Source organism: Musa acuminata, chromosome BXJ3-3 (genome assembly GCF_036884655.1).
Source record: "Musa acuminata AAA Group cultivar baxijiao chromosome BXJ3-3, Cavendish_Baxijiao_AAA, whole genome shotgun sequence".
In the NCBI taxonomy this organism is placed as follows: Eukaryota; Viridiplantae; Streptophyta; class Magnoliopsida; order Zingiberales; family Musaceae; genus Musa; species Musa acuminata.
The window spans coordinates 31482495-31502769 of NC_088351.1; the positions used below are offsets into that span (position 1 = coordinate 31482495).

Below are 20275 nucleotides of genomic sequence, written 5' to 3' on the forward strand. Positions count from 1 at the left end.
AGATGCGTGAATTAGAAAAATCAATCTGCTTCAAAATAAATTTGCTACGGTAAAAGTGCAAGCAAAATAGAATCATAATTTTTTTTTCTATTTTTTATGACAAGGAAGATAATCACAAGCTTTCTTCTCATCCATTATGATAAAAAAGTAATTTCAAACTCCCTTATCATCCTCTAAGATATAAAATAATATCTTAAACCTAATGCAATAGACTCTTAAGAACAACTCGAGCCCATATTTAAAAATCTCATATTACTAACTTAGAGTGATCGAGTCGAGAAATCCCACTCGACCTTAATCTTTATATAAGTGACACATCCAAAGTATAATATTTTCAATTCGAGAATCTCATACATTCCTGCGCACACAAATCTAAACCACGTTCAACTAATCAAGAGGTAAAACCACGTCGAACTAATCAAGAGGTAAGTATGATCTCTTAATTGTCAATGGGTTTGAATCAATTTTAAGATTAACTTCAAGATAAACTGCAAGGCAAACGTACCATTAGAAAGTTTAAGTCAGAAATATAAAATAATTGTCAAAGTCCATTTTTGATTTTTCTATATCAAGTTATGTTCACATTTGTTTACAAAGATCAAACTGAATACCTCAAGAAAATAAATAAAATTTTCTTATCCTTTTTTATTCCTAGATAATATTGAAATATTCAATAAATCTTCAATCTTCATGAATCTATATTTATTACATTTTTGTTTTCCATCTTCCTATCAGGCATTTATCGTTATCAAACCTCACGCAGGTAAAGAACTGAGATCTTTGTTCTGAAAAAGTTAATCATGTAGCAAGAAATTCGTAAAACATACAGAGACAAAAGAAATTATTGAATGAATTTGAGTGAAGACTATAAAATCAGATCATGTGAAGACCACTAAAGGCAGTATGCAGCATAAAGCAATGGTCAAAACGAATCTCTGCACGAAGCAAGATTAAATTTCTGGCAAGTATATATGGGACAAGATCTGGTCCCGATCACCAAAAAATTATTCTAACAGACTCGTATAGAAACAAAAGGAGAATAAATGCTGCCATTTGTACCATAGAACAAGCACCAGCAAAAAAATTCAACGATTGAAAATCATGCTACCATCCAAAATTGGGGCCGTCAGCCTTTCTCAACTTAATTCCATTCCTTTCAATTGTGAAATGGAGGCACAGTGCATATGGTACACAACTTTTCATCATGGCCGGAGAACCAAGGATAAGCCTACTTTTGAACTCTTCTCAATGGCCTTGGTGTCAATCTCTCCTGAGATAGTCAGAAATGATTTGGGTTTCCACTCATGCTGGATGAGTGCACTAGCCTTACCATAACTGTTGATACGTCCCTTTACGGTGGTCAGGCGGTCCAGTGCGTGCTGAGTTCCAAAGGTGAGTGTGTTCTCATTACTTGAGAAACTATGTGTCAGCTCCGCAACAACTGCTGTCCTTGACAAAGACTTAACTAGGTGATAATAGGAAGCAGTCAAGCTGTCTCCCCTGTTATTCCTGCAAGGGGATGGAATTCAAAGTTAAACATAAATATCCTAAACCATGATTTGGATTCAAGCACATTTTACTTAGTCATTAGACACGATAAATGAATTTTGTAAGGAATAATTCTCTATTTGACGAAAGTCATTAGAGTGAAAGTTCACTTGGAGAAGGTACTAACAGAGTCAAGGCAGCAATAAGATCAGCATTAGTGATGCTCAAACCAGCATTGTACTTGATGAATTTCCCAGTTGCAGTGTCAAATGCTACATCAGCACCAACTGAGAGAGTCTTAGATCCAACCGCACCAGAAAGGTTAACCACAGGATTTGCTGTCAATCCAATACTCGCATTAATCCCAGTATAATCATGCAAGTATTGAATCTCAACCTGGAACACAGCAATAAGTTGATATATAGAACAATTTAGTTGACAACAAGAACAACTATCTGATTACTTCACCAGAACTTTCTGCTTACCTTCCCAGACCTCTGGTCTGGAACAACAAAACTGAAAATTGTCTTCAACCCTGGGCTGGCAAGTTCGTCAATGGTAATTGTTGTTGTAACCTAGCAAATACCACAAAACAAACTTTGTTGTCACCACCATCTGTCAGCAGAAAAAAATCATATCTGCAAGAAAATGGCACATTCTCTCCTGTCTGTTGTTTCATTAGTTGAGTTGACAAGAATACATCAGGCTCATTATTATAGTAAAAATGGCATTTTCATGATAAGCCAAATAATGTGTTTGATCATGATTGACTTAATAGCCTTACAATCTATTTTGTTTTTTCATCACATAAAATGTACAGTTGTTAATAAACCTTGTTACCATTTAATCATTTATCATAAAGACTTGACGAGTGAAGTCTACAGGACTTGCCCATCAAATCCCTCCCTCAACAATTCTTTTTAGTGATCTAGACCTTTCTTTCTTCTGAAAATCATTACATAAATGTTAAAAAGAACAATTCTCGTAAACTTATTTAAAGTTCTTGATCCAAACCCAACTCCAGACTGTGGATAGGCTATGATTGCCTGCATTTAAGGAAGATCCAAACCCTCATATTTCTTTAAGAAATTAATGTATTCCATTTTTATCATCATTGCATTTTGAAATACAAAGACTTGATATGAATCTCAACATTCTTTAATAGAACACCTAGCTTAATGAAAGATATTGAATTTCAGATAAATTATTTGAGAATAAGAAACTACAAATATTTGAAAGGAGAAGCAACAAATGATGAGATTTAAAAAAAAAGACCAAGAAACAAAAACCTGCTCCTTAAGAGGAACGGTATATCAATAGTTCTCTCTGTAGGTACCTTAAGCATGTGTTAACAAGCATGAGAAATTGTATGCACCAGGTCAACATTTCCAAGTACCATACAATAAATAACTAATGAATAATACGAAACTCATGAATTTCTGGTATAAATTATATGTGAAAGATTTATGCTTCAAACACTATAACATGTTAAATTTGGAAAAAGACAATCAAAGAATGAAAGAAGTGTTACATTTGAATCTGAGTTTGTTTTCACATCAAAGGTGACATTCTTGTTCTTTATGTGAGATTGAATCTCACCAAAAATCAAATCATTCTTTCTTGTGCCCGATGCGGTAATTTCCTGCAGCAGAGAAAAGATCAAACAAGTGGAAATTTGTGTAGAGAAACAACAAAGAGAGAATTATTCAGTATATAGCATTCATATTAATCTGTAAGTATACATGTAACTAGAAAAACAAGCTTCAAACAAGAAAATCACATTGTAAAAAGTCAAAATGATGTTTGTCTTTTCTAAATGTACTGCATGGACAAGTCAATATGCATATAGACCGGCAATGTGCATGACCTGATAATTAGAGAAACATGTGATTAACTTTTTATCTTGAAAGGTCATAACCCTGCAACTCTTCTTTTCAATGCCTTTACCGGTTCCTTATAGATTTTTTAGGAGTGAGGTGCTTTTTATCTATCCAAAGCATGCAGCTTCAGAACCAAGCAACACTTCCAAATGGGAAACATTTTTCCTTATTATTCGATAGGATATTCGTTATCTATCAAGCAACAACTTAGTTCAAGGGAAAATGTTCGGTAAAGAATATAGTGAAAAGGAGAAAAGATAGCCAACAGAATCGAGAAGAAAGAGATAAAAGAGAGAAAAAGAGGTAAAAGATAATATTTTATTAAAAATAATACTTAAGTTCTATGTCTTAGGGGATACACAACTCACCTATTTATAAACTCTCAATCTCAAATGCATCATTAGTTGTACATTATCTAGCAAAATAAAATCAATGACCAATCCTTTCTTTGAGTACAATCAAATTAGGAAAAGAAGATGTGTCAATTAGGTGTCCATCCCCCAGCTCTCATCCATGACCTTGATGAGCCCCGAACTTCTAGAAAAACTCTCTAAGTTCCCGATATCCCTTGACTTGAAATCAATCCAACCAAATTTGGGTCAATTTAAGTGTCTCCAAATGAATAAAGGTCACTCTCAACTGGCACAGTCCTAATCTGACTAAAATTAGGAGTTAGAACCAAGGATTAAAATATCGTACCGTACTGGAGTTTCGACATTCGCTCGGTACGATATATGTATGTGTGTGTGTATATATATATATATATATATATATATATATATATATATATATATATATATATATATATATATATATATATATATATATAATAAAATAAAAATTCGGTGACGTTGCAGAAAAACAAGGCGACGTCGCCTAAATATATATATATGGATATATGTATATATATATACATATATAAATATATATATATACATATATATACATATATATACATATATATACATATATATATATATATATATACATATATACAATCCGGTAACGAGTGGTCTGTGTACCGATCTACTGACGGACTGGTATGTATCGCCCGTACCGGATGATATTATTCGAAATTAAAGACCTTGGTTACAACAAACCTATATACAAATGTGATGAAACTTGATGGTGTGTTAGCCTAGATGCTAATATAAAACTTCAAGTGGTCTTAGGCTGCTAAGATGACACTCAGCCCCCCCTCTAGGCAGACCACATGACAAAGCATCTAAGACTGTTGGGCCCACATGACAAGGTTTATTTGGCCCATCTCTTGGCTCACCTAAGGAAGACTTAGGCTGACCTAATTAGGGCTGAAGTGGAATCTTTTGGCCCTCCTTTCATGGGTCACATGCTAAGAAAGATGATTCTTGCTATAAATTCATGTCCTCCAAATTAATCTCTGATAAATTTTAAATTTTCAAAATAGCTAGTAAATTATTGAGATATGTTGTGATATACATATTCCACTAGTCATGTAGATTTGAAAGTGGTGAGTTTTGAGACAAAACTGCTAGACTCTCTTATTGGATTATTGATGTGCGCTGGCATGATCTTCTTGAATGTCCAAATGCACTACAATAAACAAAAAGTTGGTGTGGACATCTACATGTCAATTGCTTTAGATCAAAATTAGTTGCATGGATGTTATTTAATTGGGAAGCTACACTAAACATTAATTGCAGAATTTCTATGATGAAATTCTGCAAGTCGGCTGAAACTTTTCTAGTCTTATTTGAATTATTTCATGTTGCTACAAAGCTGATCAAAGGGTGATTCTAGAGGTAGGAATACTAGAGATGTGCTTTTCATATTTATAAATTGTTGAAAAATCACTGGTGAAACGATAGCTATCATAACTAATCATAGATCCTCATATCCACCCTTTCCACAAAGATAGTGGTTGATTCTTCTGTCTTCCTCTTCCTCCTATGAGGATCGAAGACAGAAGCAACCTGTCACCACTACTATAATTAACAAGAAATTATTAGTTTGTGTGTATTTTTTCCGCATATATGAAGTTGATCTGAATAGTTCTTGGAAAGTGTGGTTGAATTGGTATGGGAAATTGTTGCAAATTTCAACCTAAGGCTTGATTAATAATTCTGACCAACTTCTTGGTCAAATATAAAAATGATAGGCTGCTATGAATTCCATTGGTCACTTGGTACATTACTTTACAGAAATAGTCAAATATGTCAACCCTAGATCTCCAATGCAATATGGGCTTGCGGTTGCACAGACTTGGCCATGAATAAACCAGACCTCAAACTAAGCTCCTCATAGTTCATGTCCAGAGACCAAAGACACGTCAAACAGTATGTCCATTAACCAATAAAACGGTCTACACAAAGACCAATCAGAGGAGGAAAGTCAATCAAACTTTGATGGATCTGCAGCATACTCAAATCCCTCTGACCATAAATTGTGATCTCCCAATAGGAAAAGAAATATAAAAATAAATGCAAAACATGAAGTCATATGAGTGATTTCAAGATCCGTCTCCACGCAAAACTAAAGACTAAATTGACTGAAACGATCCGTCCATTCATCAGAACCAGAGAAATCAAAGAAGAACCAGCAAACATTACGTAAAATCCCTATAAAACGAAAAGGAGGAGAAAATGATCACTCACGACTCCATTCGAGGTGCAGGTGGTGACGGTGACCTTGTGGTCCGTCTGGTAATCCCTATAAAGGAGTTCTGCAACAGAACCAAAGATCTCCATCAAGAAAAGGTCGAAAAATCACAAAGTAAGAGACATCGAACAAGACGAATTTACCTCTGGCCTTCTTGCCGATCTCGAAGTAGAGACCTGGACCCATCCTCCCTCGATCGGGATCAAAGAGCAGCAGCCGCAACAGAGAGGAAACAGAATAACAGACGGAGAGAGAGAGAGAGAGAGACGAAGACTCTTAAATAGCGATGGCGCGAATTTTCTTTTTCTTTTTCAATTATTTCAAAAGAAAAACCTTCTCGTTCTGAATTCAAAATTTGAAAACCAAAATCATTCCGCTTTAATCTCCAATCACTCGAACATATTTGTATCTATATCCATCTTAAATCCAGTTAATTATTATTATTAAATCTAATTTAAATAGGTGGTATATTCATGAATAATCGGAAAGTTTTGATTTAACTAATCTGCAAATTTTGTTCAATTGGTTCAAGAATTTAATTAACTGTTGCTTCCGTGATTCGGATGCTTACTAATACCTGAAAGGACGAAAAAAATTGAACGGCTGATCTGTTCGGCGTACAGAGATATACACCGTCGGATCTCCTATTTTCAACATGTAAACGAAGTATTTCACACGCACACACACACATATATATATATATATATATATATATATATATATATATATATATATTTTAAAATTAATTTTTTTTAATTATAACTTTGAAAAATTCTCAAAGAATGTTCTAATTTTCAAAAATTCCTATAGAACGCTCCTAAGTTTCAAAAATTGCTGATGACTTGTGAGGCAGCGCCTCCACCCGTCGACCCAGTTTGACCTCCTCGGCGCCTTTTGCTGCTTCTACATCGAGAACCGGACAGATCATCTCTGACATCACTCATTCGTCCGATGATATGACACATCATTAATAACTCGCATTCCAATATGAAGTATGAAGTTCTGAAACACGATCGATAAGATCAAGACAGCAACACGCTGGTAATGAACGAATACAGTTGATTTCATGGCATTTGTAACCCAAATGAGCTGCCAAACTTCTACAGACAGGTTATTGGGTGAAAACAGTAGGAAGTAGAACGCTGCTAATATCATAATTCTCCAATGTCTTCTTCAGAAAAAAAAAAAAAAAAGGACCAGTGTTGCTTATTGATTAGTCAACTCCACTGCAATTTACCATGTTTTTGCATGCAACCACAGAGAACAATGTCACTTCCTATCTTCTCAAGTATCAGAATGACTACAAGAACTGAAATTTGTATTATCAATGTGGCAGATGATGGCTGTATCAACCATAGACCAAAAGGAAAAATAAACTTGCATTGTCAAACGGTGTCGAAGTGATGTTGCAGTTCTCAATGAACAAGTGTGAAACATTAAGTTGAAAGGGTAGTTATGATGAAAAACCTATAACTTTAAGTTCACACAAACCAATGACAAATGATAGAAAAAATTCAAGTAGTTGATGTTGGCAGCCTACGGATCTTCACCATGGTACATTCCCTAGAAAATCAGTAGCATAAACCTATTGTAAGATGTATAACTTCGGTGTCATTTTTTTGGGTCCAACACAAAATAATTAAATCTATTTTTAAATGCACATAAAAATGAACATATGGTTCCTTTATTTTAAAAATGCACATAAAAACAGCATCATTTTACAAAGAGCAAAATAAAGCAATATTTGGCTGGAGATAAAATTGTCACTTTAATTCAAAACATATGATTCCTTCATTCTTGTTTGGTCCAAATCAGGGTCAATTTTCAACAGGCAGTTCCTAGATTCATGAGTTGACACACAAATGAGAGATAATTTAAATTTCACAGTATCCACTCTCTCTCTCTCTCACATCTCTAAATTTGCAATTGTTGGTATATATCAGTGTTTCCCAAAGGACTTACATTCATCATGTGGATGATTAAAAAATCTGCTAAAAGTTAGATTGTTCATACACAAATGCTTCTTAAGGTTCCTTTTACCCAATTGGATAGAAAGAGAAGGCTTGCATGGAGTATGACTATTTCATATCCAGAGTCTTCTTGACTCAAGGTTTTTTTACCGGATCGGATAAAAAGAGATGATTTGCATGAAGAATGACTACTTGACACATGCTACACAGCCAATGCTTGATGAAGGAGATCATAGACAAATTGGCACTTAAAGGAAAATAAGTCATCCTTACAAATAATATATATTTTTATTTTCACAACCACCTTGGAGCACAAAAAGATAGCACAGAAACATCATTATATCCTGAATTTCCATTAACACCTCAAACATCATTAATGTCAATAACTATAACGAACTCCTATTTCGAAAGAAAAATAATATTCAACTGATGGTGTTTATTAAAGCAGTGATTTGATAAACTACTTGTACATTTTGTTCAAGTTCTGCCTATTATAACATGAGCTAAGTATGCGGAAAACATTCTTGTTAAGAAGGAAAAAAATCTATGATAAAATTGTCATTTAATGTTTTCCGAGTCTGAACAGAACTTGCAATCAGTATCAATTTTCAAGAAAATACATCCTTTAATTTATTTTTCATAAAAAAGAAATAATGTACCTAAACCTCAAAAGTCCCAGAACCTTGTTCTATATCATTTCAGTTAACCATTTGCACTATGTCATAACACCATCAAAGTTTTAAGGTCACCAAGGGACATAAGATAATCATGTCATCATAAAAATGGGTGACCTACTGCATAAGACTCTCGCCAATATAGGGTCTGACAAGGATTAGTATATGAAGTCTTACTTCTGCAAAATAAGCAGATAGTTTATACTACTTGAACACTGGGCACCTAGATCATAAGGAGGCAACCACATTAGGATAACAGGACCCACCATCAAAATTGTGTCCCTGTGAGCAACCAAAATTATGCTTTACAGATGAAGTATAATTTTTAATTATTAAGATTTGACATCCTGATTATCCTTAGTCGTAGTCCAAATCTAGTTCTCGAGGGCAACATAAGATTTATGTGAAAGTTTTTAGCTTTGTGTTTTGATCACATGAGCAAACATGCTACTAATTTGTCAGGGTCAAGAGGTAAATACTTAAATATCCAAAGAATCAAGGAAGCTAAAAGTATCATGAGCAAGTGTTTATACAAGCATATGCATATTGAAGTTACGCCTTTTATGAAAATATGATAGGCTCACATTCTTACTACTTTGACATACCTGTAACATATCCATGTCAATAACTATGTACTACTTGAAGTAAATTAGTTGTGTTGAATGGCATTATCCATTGATTAACTAAGACATGTGGGATATATAATTAAGAAAATTTCCATTTGAACTGAAACAAATTACATCCCACAATTCTTCTGAGGAAGCACATTTGAGAAGGGCAGTTTGATAAACAAGGAGAAGATGGGACAGGGAAAGAATTCTGTAATTTTGTGCGGAGTCATTACCAGTGATTGCTTTTCACCGCCCATACTTCTTCAGAACATCCTTAGTTCTCTTCCTCAAGCGAGTGAAGACGATAACCATGCAAGCAAGAACCCATGGAGGAAATGTTATGCCGGAGAACCTTGACGACTTGAACCATTCCGGTGTTTCTTTAAAGAACATTGCGATCAGAAGTGTTAGCACTGCTACTCCGACCATGATCTTCGTCACAGGCTTAACCAATGAATCCTGCAAAGAAGAATTACCATAAATACTCTAAAAAGAAATCAAAAAAATCAAGAACAGCATGAGATCTCTACAAAAATCTATCTTTTTCGCCAGGAATTTTAGCTTTCTTAAAAAGAAAAAAAAAATCATGATCAATCGAATAAATTCAACAAAAAGGTTCAGACGAACAAACGATCGAGAGAGGAATCACCTTGGGTTCTCCATCAATGACGACCACAGATCCTCCGGTGTAAGGGAGGATTGATCGGCCGTTGCGGGAGCTGAAGCGGATGGGGACGCCTCTCCCCGACTCGGGATTAAAGGCGAAGAGGGACTTGAACCCATACTTGTCGAGGATGTCTTGAACCTCGAGGCGATCCTGATCCCAACCGCCCAGCTTCGATCGGAAGACGTCGATCGGCCCTCGTCCCCGGCGGAAGAGGTGGACTTCCACCTCCGGTGCCTTGTTCTTGTCGCCGGAGCTAGAATTGGGGTCAGGCTTCGGCGAAGACTCTTCGAAAGACTCGATCGCTTCGCCCGCCTTGTTTTCCTCCATTTTCTTCTGGGCCTCTCTTCTTCCGAGAAAGGGCAAAGGAGCGCAGGTGAGGGCAACAGGGGAGGCGAAGTGGAAAATGTCTTTAGTGGTGCATCCCGTCCAGTGTGAATTTTAATTTATAATCCTCCAAGCGATTCCAGTATGAATCGCTTCGTCGATGTGGGTTCCATTTATTTTATATGACCGGCTTAGATCGAGTTTCCGAAGTGAAGCACAATTTGAGTCCGACCATTAATTAGAGAAGATCCCAATATTTGGTTATTTTTAAGTTTGCCATAATTCGCATACATATATACAACACAAAAAGTAAAATTTAAATTATAGAAATTTCAGAAAAATAATTTTAAAAAATAGCAATAATGAATCTAGTATCCACAAAATCAAGAAATTAAAAAGGTTAAATGGAGCCAGCATTACCCACCAACAAAAATTAGATATTACTTGATAAACAACTCATGAGATCAACTAGGTGAAATTAGCATATGAAGATGATACAATATCAAGGTTCAAGATACAGATATTAATATTCCTGTCCACTATATTGTTGGGGGCAATGATAATAATCATACACTATCTATCTATGGATGATATCATTAGATTCTCAAACCAAAAAAGTAGAATAATTGTGCCAAACATACAAATTTATCGTACAAAATATAACACAAATAGCAGCGGCGAGTATTTATCAATCATGAAAGCTCACTGAAATATTGTTGGCAACTTTGATGAACACATCCTCCAATGTGGCATCAGCCAGACCCCATGCCTGGATTGTGAGTTTACTCTTTGCAATCTCGACAGCTCGGAAAACATCAGATATCCTGACCTCCTGCTTTGGCAGCTCAAACTTTTGGGTTCCAGATATGTGATAGATCTTGTTTGCATTTGGCGATAGTCGCCGAACCAAGTTTTCCACCTCTTCTTCTTCGTTCGCAGATGTCGTCATGGTAAAGACATAAGATCCACCATACCGAGCCTTGAGCTGCAATGAAAATTCTTTCAGTATATTCTGTTTCTCGGAACTTTTTCAGATTTGAAAGCTTTTCATCACCAGATGAAAGTAGGTGAGGAAATTATTTGAACAATCAATGTAATTGTAGATATCATGTGTTTGCAGAACTTGAAATAGTTGAGGAAATGGTTTGAATAACCATGTAGCTTAAACTTTAGATCAGCCACTTAAATTGTAGGAACAAGTTTTTGAAGTAATACTACCCTGATATGAATGTCATGTGATTGTCATACCTCCTTTGCATTTCCTATGCACTGGAAACCTCCATCAACGAAGATGCCAAGACGATCACATAAAACCTCGGCTTCCTCCATCGAGTGTGCTGAAATCATTGAGATATCTTAATTATTTGAGGTCATCGGTAGTAAATAAGAATACATATTATCCCCTGGCATGAGTGAATATTTGATTGTCCTATTATCTAGGCGAAAACAATGAATCTGAAACTTTTGACAATGCAGTTAAATATGTTTATGCAAGATTCAGACATTTGTCTTTCTACAACCCAGACTTCGTGGGTAGGTTACCGGCAGCAATAAAGCTGGCAGAATATACATACTTGTGAGTATGATTGCCCGGTCTCTTTTTGCATGCTTCACGACATTCCATAATCTGTTTCGTGATGCAGGATCTAGTCCAGTACTCGGCTCATCCATGTAGACAACCTGCCAAAGATATTTCAAACCTTAGATTTTTCTCAAAATATTTCTGTCTGTGTAGGTCTAGAACCATCAGAAAGATTTGTACCTTAGGATCCCCAATCAGTGAAATGGCAACACTAAGCCTCCTTTTCATTCCACCACTATATTTCGCAACTTGTTTATCTCCAACACCACCATAAAACAAATCCACACTCTTCAAAGATTCCTCCACAGCCTGGAAGATGATGAATACATGTAAGAGATGTCAATAAGTTTCAGACATGTAATACTGAATTCCATGAGAAAATGTGTTCCTGTGCAATTAAATTGTTAAATAATACATGCATTTGACACTTTCTGAGCAGGATAACCTCCTGATAGCAACACAAAGATGCCTCTACAGAAGAAACTAAGATTAAAAAAAAAAATCCTTATATGGGAAGAAATTGGCTTGTCAATTTTCAATTTCAGATTGATAAATAGAATATTGGCCAGATTAATGCAACAGTGAATTTAGACAGCCAACTTAAGATCAGCCAACGCAAGTGAACCATGAAACCTGCTTCTATAACAATGTTAAGTCCTTATTATTTGAGCATATAATATAGCAAATCTACATGGTTTGTGTTAATCATACACTACGGTGAGTTAATAAATGGTAATTTTGTGATACCCCCCCATTTCTTATGTTCAATTAGTACAGTTGCAGTAAAAGGCAATCTTTTCCTAATACAAATGTTTTCACTAAGAACCTCATACACGTTTAAATTCCAACCTGTTTGTTGTTAATTATGAACCCTAATAGCAGAATTCACTCATGCTATCATTTTTATCAGTTAACAATCAGAATATGGCTTGGTACTCCCATGATTATTCTAATTATTGGAACTGAAAATTATCCTTTAGTGATGCATAATAAGCAAAGTTAGAATATGATGATGGAATAGAAATTAGAATATAAAGTGATGCATAATAAGCAAAGTTACAAATGGTGAAACTGAAAATTATCCTTTAGTGTTCGATACAACTTTGTACAGAGGCAATTAGTAGTATAATTGTACTATGGTAAGATGACCCAAATCTTAAGTATAACACACCATATTGATAATTATGAAATACCTGTAACAATGCAGCACCCTTAAGGTTCTTCAGTCGGCCATAAAACAGTAAATGTTCTCTGCCAGTCAATGTTTCCCAGAGCAAGCTGTAGTTTAGGATGATTGTTAATAGGACTAGCAATGTTTGATTGAAGTGAACAAGAGAACTATCAATGGTAATCTTCTCAGCAGTAAAATCATAAGATATAAATGTCTTACTCATGCTGTGGGCATACTCCCATGCTTGTGTATATTTGATCCATATTAGTTCTTATGTCCATTCCCTGAACATATGCAGTGCCAGAGGAAGGTGTAATAAGACCAATCATCTGCAAATACAGTTGTTAGGACAATTTTTTTGCCATAACATATGTTAGAACCATACGAAATGGAGGACTGATAGACCAATAAATATGCAATACCGAAAAAGGCCTAACTGAACTCTTAAGAGTTTAGCAAGAAGGATGCTAGAATTGACTTTATGGTGACTGAAAAAGGGCTTTCAGTAAATAATTTTTTTTATTTCAGGAAGAAGAATATATATATTGAATAAATGCAACTAACTTTTGGAACTGATACAAAGCCAAGGCTACACAGTGCCGTCATGACCTAGGTATAAGCATCTTGATGTAATGCAGTCAATAAGAAATCCATATTTAAACTTTATCACTTACCATAGTGATAAAGGTAGTTTTTCCAGCACCATTAGGGCCAAGCATGCCAAAACATTCACCATTAGGTAAAGCAAGAGATAGTCCTCGAACTGCATGTTTGTCTGGATTTCCATCACATCCTGGGTAAACCTTTTTGAGGTTATCAGAGATGACTGCATGACTAATATTAGGTTCTAGTAGCAGATGCTCAACAACTTCACGCTGGCATGAACAAAAACATGATATGAATGATTGCAATTAATCAAGAGCTGCAGAAACTAAAAGATCAGTAATTGAAGACAGTTAAATGTAATATTAAGAAATACAACAGAATTTTATGATAAGAAAAGCAATTAGGACATATAGAAATGTAGTCCTCAAAATCCAAGCTAGCACTTAATGAAAGTAGTAGTTCGATAAAAATTGTTGTTTAATAATTGTTGTTATTCGCATCTTAAAGTTCTTTTATGAAACCGAGATACTCTTAAGTAATCTTCACTTGGATGACTTTATTTTAACAGTCAGTTAGAAAAACAACACAATACAACCTTGATTTGATTTGGAAAGGCCATTCATAAAGCAGTAATAACAATCAAATCATTCTTAGCAACCTAACACAATTTTCCATTTCAAATGATTTATGATAACAAGATAATCAACATCTTCCAAAACATCTAAGCTCTAGTATTAAACCAAGTAGTATTTGAACATCGTTGAGTTGCTATTAGTTACAATAACCAAGTAAAATACAAAAAATTCTGACATTTAAAAGATCCATTTTCAGTTAAGCAATTAACAAACTCTAATAATTTTCTGATTTTGTGATTCTATATAGCTTCCTATGTTATGCAAACATATTAAGACTCTTAATGAAAAACTTGACCTTAAACAGTAAACAATTAAATTAAGTGTTTCACCTTTTCAGTAACAATGAACTTTTAAATGTTTGTCTGATCATTGGAACTCAGTGAAGTATACAATAGCTCTGGCAAGTAATGTAACTTACTTCCCGAGAAACATCAGTACTATCTATTTTAACAAGAACTTCAGATCCTTGTCGCTGCAAACTAGGCTTTCTTTGAGATGATCGAGATTTTTTCTGGAAATAGTTTAACAAAAATAGCGGATCCTTCCTGATTCCTCCTAATACTTTATCCAAATAATATGCAACTGGAAGAAATACTAGCCACTCAACAAACATTATAATCAATACATCTTTCATCCCATTTTGCCTGTCATTTAAATCTCGCCATTGCATACCAGAAGTCCCCATTTGATCTCCTTTAAAGGAATACTGTGCAAGCTCATATAACCCACGATACAAGGAAAATCCAGGAATGAGCTCCATTACTATAATCCAAGCTCCTGAAAAACATGAGACGACCTTTTTTCAATGTTGAGGAATTGTGAAGAGAATTGATATCTTCCAGAAAACATAAACTTTCAGGTCAAAACATCTTTCAGATCATCCCATAAAGAATATTTATTTGGAAATGATCCCACTTACTTGGAAAGCTAGTATCTTCGATGAAAAATTGCAAAAGGTATGGTCCTAATAAGCCGGAACCGAACACATAAATGTACTCAGTGACTGCAGCAACAGATTTCATTTCATTAAACTATGTCACAAGTTCTCCCATCCAAAGTTGAAGGCAGAATTTTTTGATTCATTTAACCACACTTATATCTCACCTGTAGCAGTTTTCACAGCAGAAAAGAAAGTTGATGCAAGAAAGGCCATCGCTATCTGCAAGCTTATGTTAAAGAAATAGAACACGATTTGTACGCTGTAGTCATTCAATCTGAAAAATTTTAGCCCTGTACAGGAGAAAAGATTATCAGCTCAGTTTTTCATGCACAAACTAATGAAGTTTTTGGGCTGTCTTTACCTATTAGAGAGCCAAATATGACAAAACATATCATGTAGAGTGATGATAGTGAGAAAAAGTAAACGTAAGATATCAACCAGTAAGGTCCATCCTTTAGCCCATGCATTTTCATCATAATTTTTAACTTTTGTTGCCTCTCATAGACAAGGTATGTCAAGATAACCTACATAAGAAACAAAAGGTTAGTCTCGGTTAAGCAGAAATAAGTTAGAACATCCAAAGTTAATAATGATAGTATATTAATTTAGGGTTCTATAGATGTTTAGACTTTAGAGATTGAAATCCTCGTACAATGTCACAGGCATGGAAGAATACAGTAGAATCTCAGGGTTCTACCCATCCACAACAAACACTCATGGAAAGGCAGACAGTGTATTACAGAAACTTAGCACTAAATTTGGATGCACATCAAAACAAAAAGCTGTCTCTTTAAGAAAAAGATTTCAAAGATCTATTTTAATAATATTATCTCTCATTAAACTTACCGGGAAAAGTAGCTCAATGATCCAGGTGAAGAATAATGCACCAAGAAGGGAAGAAATGTCAAACCTCAACTGCGTTCCAGTTTTGGGCATTTCTTTAAGATATTCAAGCATTGCCATGACACCAGGACCATTGTGCAACTTCAGATAGGCATTTGAGGCCTGCAAAGTAAATGAAAATGATAATTTCATAAATAAATAAAATATGAGATAATGCTCATTGGTCTATGTGTTCTTATACCAATCTTAGGTCTAGGGGCAACATGGATATATAAACACAAAATTAAAGAAATGTTAGTTATGATTGTTAAAAAGGGCCTCGCTTTCTCTTTTCTATTGTTTAAGCAAAAGGGACATAGAGACAATTGAAAGGATCTAAACTTGAGTTAAAAAGTATAAAAAGTATGAACAAACACAATTCATAAACAAAGTTGAGACATACAGCTAAAAGTAAACAAAAGAAATGATGCAGACAACAGTATAGGTTAGACAATTAGCTTAAGCCTCTCTCAGAACTTGAGACAGACTGTTAACTTGTTTTCCTTGAAAATGAGTAGCTAGTAAAACATTGAGTTCATTCATCACCTGAGATTCATCAAAAAGCAGGATTTACAGAGAGGTGCAACTAGATATGAGCCAAAAATATTGAGTCAGCAGGACTCATGTTGATGTTTAGTGTCTACATAAACTTAAGGGAGGCTCAGCCGAGGCCATGTGAAAGTGAGAAAGCCTCATTCATATAAAAACAACATATTTTGGATTCTTACTAAATTTTCATTGAATTCATATCAATCATATATTTAAAGGTATAAGAAAACCACAAACTAGGATTAGGTTCTGTTTTACTAGTTATTATCAAGTAAGATTACTTGACAAGTAATCAAAGTAACACCTCGGAAGTGAATAAAGAAAACCTATTAGTATAAAGGCAGCATTTTCAAATTAAAGAGTTTGGAGTTGTACTCATCAGTTGAAGAAGGCTATAATTCCACAGAAAGTCCATTATGCTTTTTGTTCTTGGAGCCCAAGCTACTGCTCATGTGCTTTACAGTGATGTGCATTCCATTTTTCAATTTCATTTGGTACCTAAGACTTGGATACACATCTTAACTAAACATTAAAGGTCTCCCCCATCAGGTGAACCTCTCCAAGTGTTAACCACTACTTTTACCAAACAGTAAGAATAGCATACATTATTCTTGTTAACAAAGATAATATAAAGACACAATAACAGGTCAAACCATTTTGTGAGAACATTAGTCTTAATGGAGCTCTGAGAGTATGAATAGAATAATAGCAACTCAAAAGCTCACATGGAGAACCACTCACACAAATTGCATACTCTATCTCCCACGGATAAGAGTTACAACAAGTAAAATATTTAATTTTGTCAGTCAAACTTATCCGTGCCGTTGTACAAGGGAGAGAACACGTATCACCTTAACAAGATGAAACAACAAAAAAAGATGAACTGAAATGCCCTTAAAAAAATACTGTCTTCATACTTATTGCTGATTTTAGCAGCCATTAGCCAACTATTAGATGCTAATACAAACCAGAACATATTTGCAATATCAGAGGTTATAACAACAGTCTCATACATACCAGATTCACTGAGCGAGGTACACGCACCAAGTAACCATTGACATCATTATTATACGTTGAGTTGTACCCAATATTTAGATTAAAAGATTTTTCATCAGAATTCAAGAAGTCATAAGCTGCAAGAGAAAGAACATACTGGTATAAGCAGCCCCGTACAGACACACACAAAAGATTAAAAATTTGAAGCCGTTCGAAAAGATAACCTGCAATGAACTCATTAATTTTCTTCTCTGAATTTCCCTGTTGGTAACCTTTAAACAACTCATCATTTATCAACGATGAGTTATCACGCCACAAAGCCAATCCTTGAACACATTGTAACTCTGTTGTCATTTCAAAGACTAGAGATTCAGAATATAACAATTTTTTTAACAAAAGCTACGACATTAAAATAGTACAATATGAAGAATATAATTTCAAATAAACTTGCATTTAATTTTAATTAAAGGCAGTAAAGGTTTTGGCAAGCATAGTTTTATGCATCACCCGATTCAATGAAATCTTCAGAATAAGCTTGATTGCAGCACAAATTCCAAGTGTACATAGATTTGAGGAATTTAGGCTTAATTAATTTTGTAAAAGATTATGGACATGAAATTTAAATTTCCTTTTAGTTCAGACTTGCATTCTGGGTGCATTTATAAATCATAAATGACACATCAATATCATCACCTGGATCACATAATATACGAAAAAGGGTTTCCAAATAGTTTTCCAAAAAGTGGTTGATTCTCATCAATTTTCTTTAATATTATAGTATGGAACAAGTATAAAACGGCTCAAACATCACACAGAAAATCCAAACATTTTCATCTGGTCATAAGCTGAAACAGGAAGCTCATTCACGTTTCCATGGAATTCAAAAAATTAAAGGAAAATTGTTGGCAATATGCCAAAGCAAATAGTCACATTCAGATTCTAGAAAGAACAAACAATAGAGGCTTTTTTGCCAGATCTGTCAATTAAGTATTAGATGAGAATATGATAATGCAGAGTCCTACACTTCAGTCATCAGTATGCCACTTGAAAATTTTTAATTAAAGCACAAGTCATTTGTTCTAGCTCCATAATGATGCCAAGTGAGTTAGCGAGTTGCCTACTGTCCCAGAATTTTCAGAAGTCAGCATGCAGTTGGAAGCAAGCAATAGATAATGACGTGAAACAACCAACGCAAAAGAAATATCTTTATTATATATTTGGGGAAAGATCCTATAGTTTTATGAGGCATCTCTTTCTTGTAGAAGAAGAGACAAAGGACGCTTGTGTGTATTACCAATGGACACACCATGTGACTGCTGAGATACCAACAAAACCTCACCGCAGGCGATTGTACAAATACAGATTTCAACATGACAGAAGTACTCTAAACCAGACCTCAAATGGAAACGATAAGTTGACAAAGAAAAGGAACAGGAGGAGGAAGAAAACTAAGTAGTCTTGCTCCCGGCAAGAAAATATTTTACCTAGCTCAATTGATCTGTTGGCAATTATAAAGGAAATTGGACTTGTTGCATTTGATGCACATTGAGGTTGGATCAGATATAAGGGTCTATCAGAGACAAAAGCAGGCTCCATGAGCTGTGTGTTTCCCGTTGATGTGTCGGTCCCCTGGAAAGGTCAAGGACAGAACCAATCTTGCCTCCAATTACGAATGATAACAGCAAACTAGACAAAAGCATTGGTTCTAAGATCTTACAAGCATGACAGTAGACAAACTGCTGGGGAAATCCGAGAGGTTCAATGCGGAGGAAGAACTCAGAAACAGACTCTGCGCCAGAACTGCCAACAAAGATCAATTTCGGTTCAGACAGTTACTCGCGGGCAATCATCGTAATGTGATGGATTTCCGGAACAAAAGCATGGCAAGAGAATCGGATACTTTGTGCGAAGGATTGATTGCCGCCGGTGAAAAGTACCGACGCCGGACAGGACTGCGAGACCTTGCAAGACTCATCGGGCAAGCCCGCGGGGGTGGGGTGATCGGATGTCACGGCGCGAGACTCGGGGCGAGGAACCTGGAGGAGCGCCGGCGACTCGAAGGGGGTGGAGATGGGGCATGCGTCGAACTGATCCAGCGATGAGTACTGGATGCCGCAGACCCCTCCCTGGCACCCGCATCGATGCCCGTACTTGTTCATCTCCTCCTCCACCACTTTCTGGATGAGGATGATCACCGCGCAGAGGAAGATGGGGAATGCGACGATCCCGATGTTGGTCTTCAGGTTCCGCTTCTGCCATAAGAGGACACGCATCCAGGCAAGCAATGAGAAGGCTCGAAGCGCATGAGGGAAAGAACACAAAAGGTGATTCCATTCCTGTTCATTTCGCCACTCCGCTCAGGAAACGAAATCGAGTTGATGAGAGGAAGGCGGAGGAAGGGGAACCTGGAAGGTGAGGTTCTTGCGGAGGAGAACATTGGCTTGGGTGAAGAAGCTGGCGGCGCCGCGGGACGAATAGGAGGACGATGACTCCATCGATTCCTTTCTCCCTCTCTCGCCTTCGCAAGAAATGTATTTGCGTCTACTTCCCTGTTCGCTTCTGTCTCTCTCGAAAGATCAATGATTTGAAAGCTTGAAAGAAGGGATGGAGGATTTATAGGGCAACTCCGAAGGTGGTGGTAAGGAAAGGGACGGCATGACTTC

At 35.8% G+C, this 20275-nt stretch overlaps 3 protein-coding genes across 5 annotated transcripts; all 3 read right to left on the reverse strand.

Annotated features, from left to right (window-relative positions):
* Positions 1–925: 925 nt before the first annotated feature.
* LOC135632436 (mitochondrial outer membrane protein porin 1-like) lies at positions 926–6456 on the reverse strand. Its single transcript, XM_065141010.1, has 6 exons — positions 6149–6456; positions 6002–6069; positions 3020–3130; positions 1974–2063; positions 1676–1884; positions 926–1509 (listed from the first exon to the last, which is right to left on the reverse strand). The coding sequence occupies exons 1-6, from the start codon at positions 6189–6191 to the stop codon at positions 1203–1205; spliced, it is 828 nt and encodes a 275-aa protein (XP_064997082.1). The 5' UTR covers positions 6192–6456; the 3' UTR covers positions 926–1202.
* Positions 6457–6600: 144 nt separating this feature from the next.
* Positions 6601–10311, reverse strand: LOC135632437 (uncharacterized). Of its 3 annotated transcripts, none has more exons than XM_065141014.1 (3): positions 9910–10311; positions 9494–9719; positions 6601–7007 (listed from the first exon to the last, which is right to left on the reverse strand). In XM_065141014.1, exons 1-2 carry the CDS (start codon positions 10252–10254, stop codon positions 9507–9509), a joined length of 558 nt encoding a protein of 185 aa, XP_064997086.1. In that variant the 5' UTR covers positions 10255–10311; the 3' UTR covers positions 6601–7007; positions 9494–9506. The 3 variants fall into 3 exon arrangements, with proteins under 3 accessions (XP_064997086.1, XP_064997084.1, XP_064997083.1); XM_065141012.1 differs by lacking the exon at positions 6601–7007 and adding an exon at positions 7361–7568; XM_065141011.1 differs by lacking the exon at positions 6601–7007 and having other exon boundaries at positions 9350–9719; positions 9910–10310.
* Positions 10312–10794: 483 nt separating this feature from the next.
* On the reverse strand, positions 10795–20168 carry LOC135632666 (ABC transporter A family member 7-like). Its single transcript, XM_065141325.1, has 18 exons — positions 20018–20168; positions 19513–19864; positions 19330–19412; positions 19097–19241; positions 17837–17956; positions 17634–17749; positions 16032–16190; positions 15547–15709; positions 15350–15475; positions 15165–15248; positions 14664–15022; positions 13679–13879; positions 13224–13333; positions 13027–13111; positions 12014–12142; positions 11826–11931; positions 11500–11588; positions 10795–11236 (listed from the first exon to the last, which is right to left on the reverse strand). The coding sequence occupies exons 1-18, from the start codon at positions 20105–20107 to the stop codon at positions 10940–10942; spliced, it is 2814 nt and encodes a 937-aa protein (XP_064997397.1). The 5' UTR covers positions 20108–20168; the 3' UTR covers positions 10795–10939.
* Between the last annotated feature and the right edge of the window lie 107 nt (positions 20169–20275).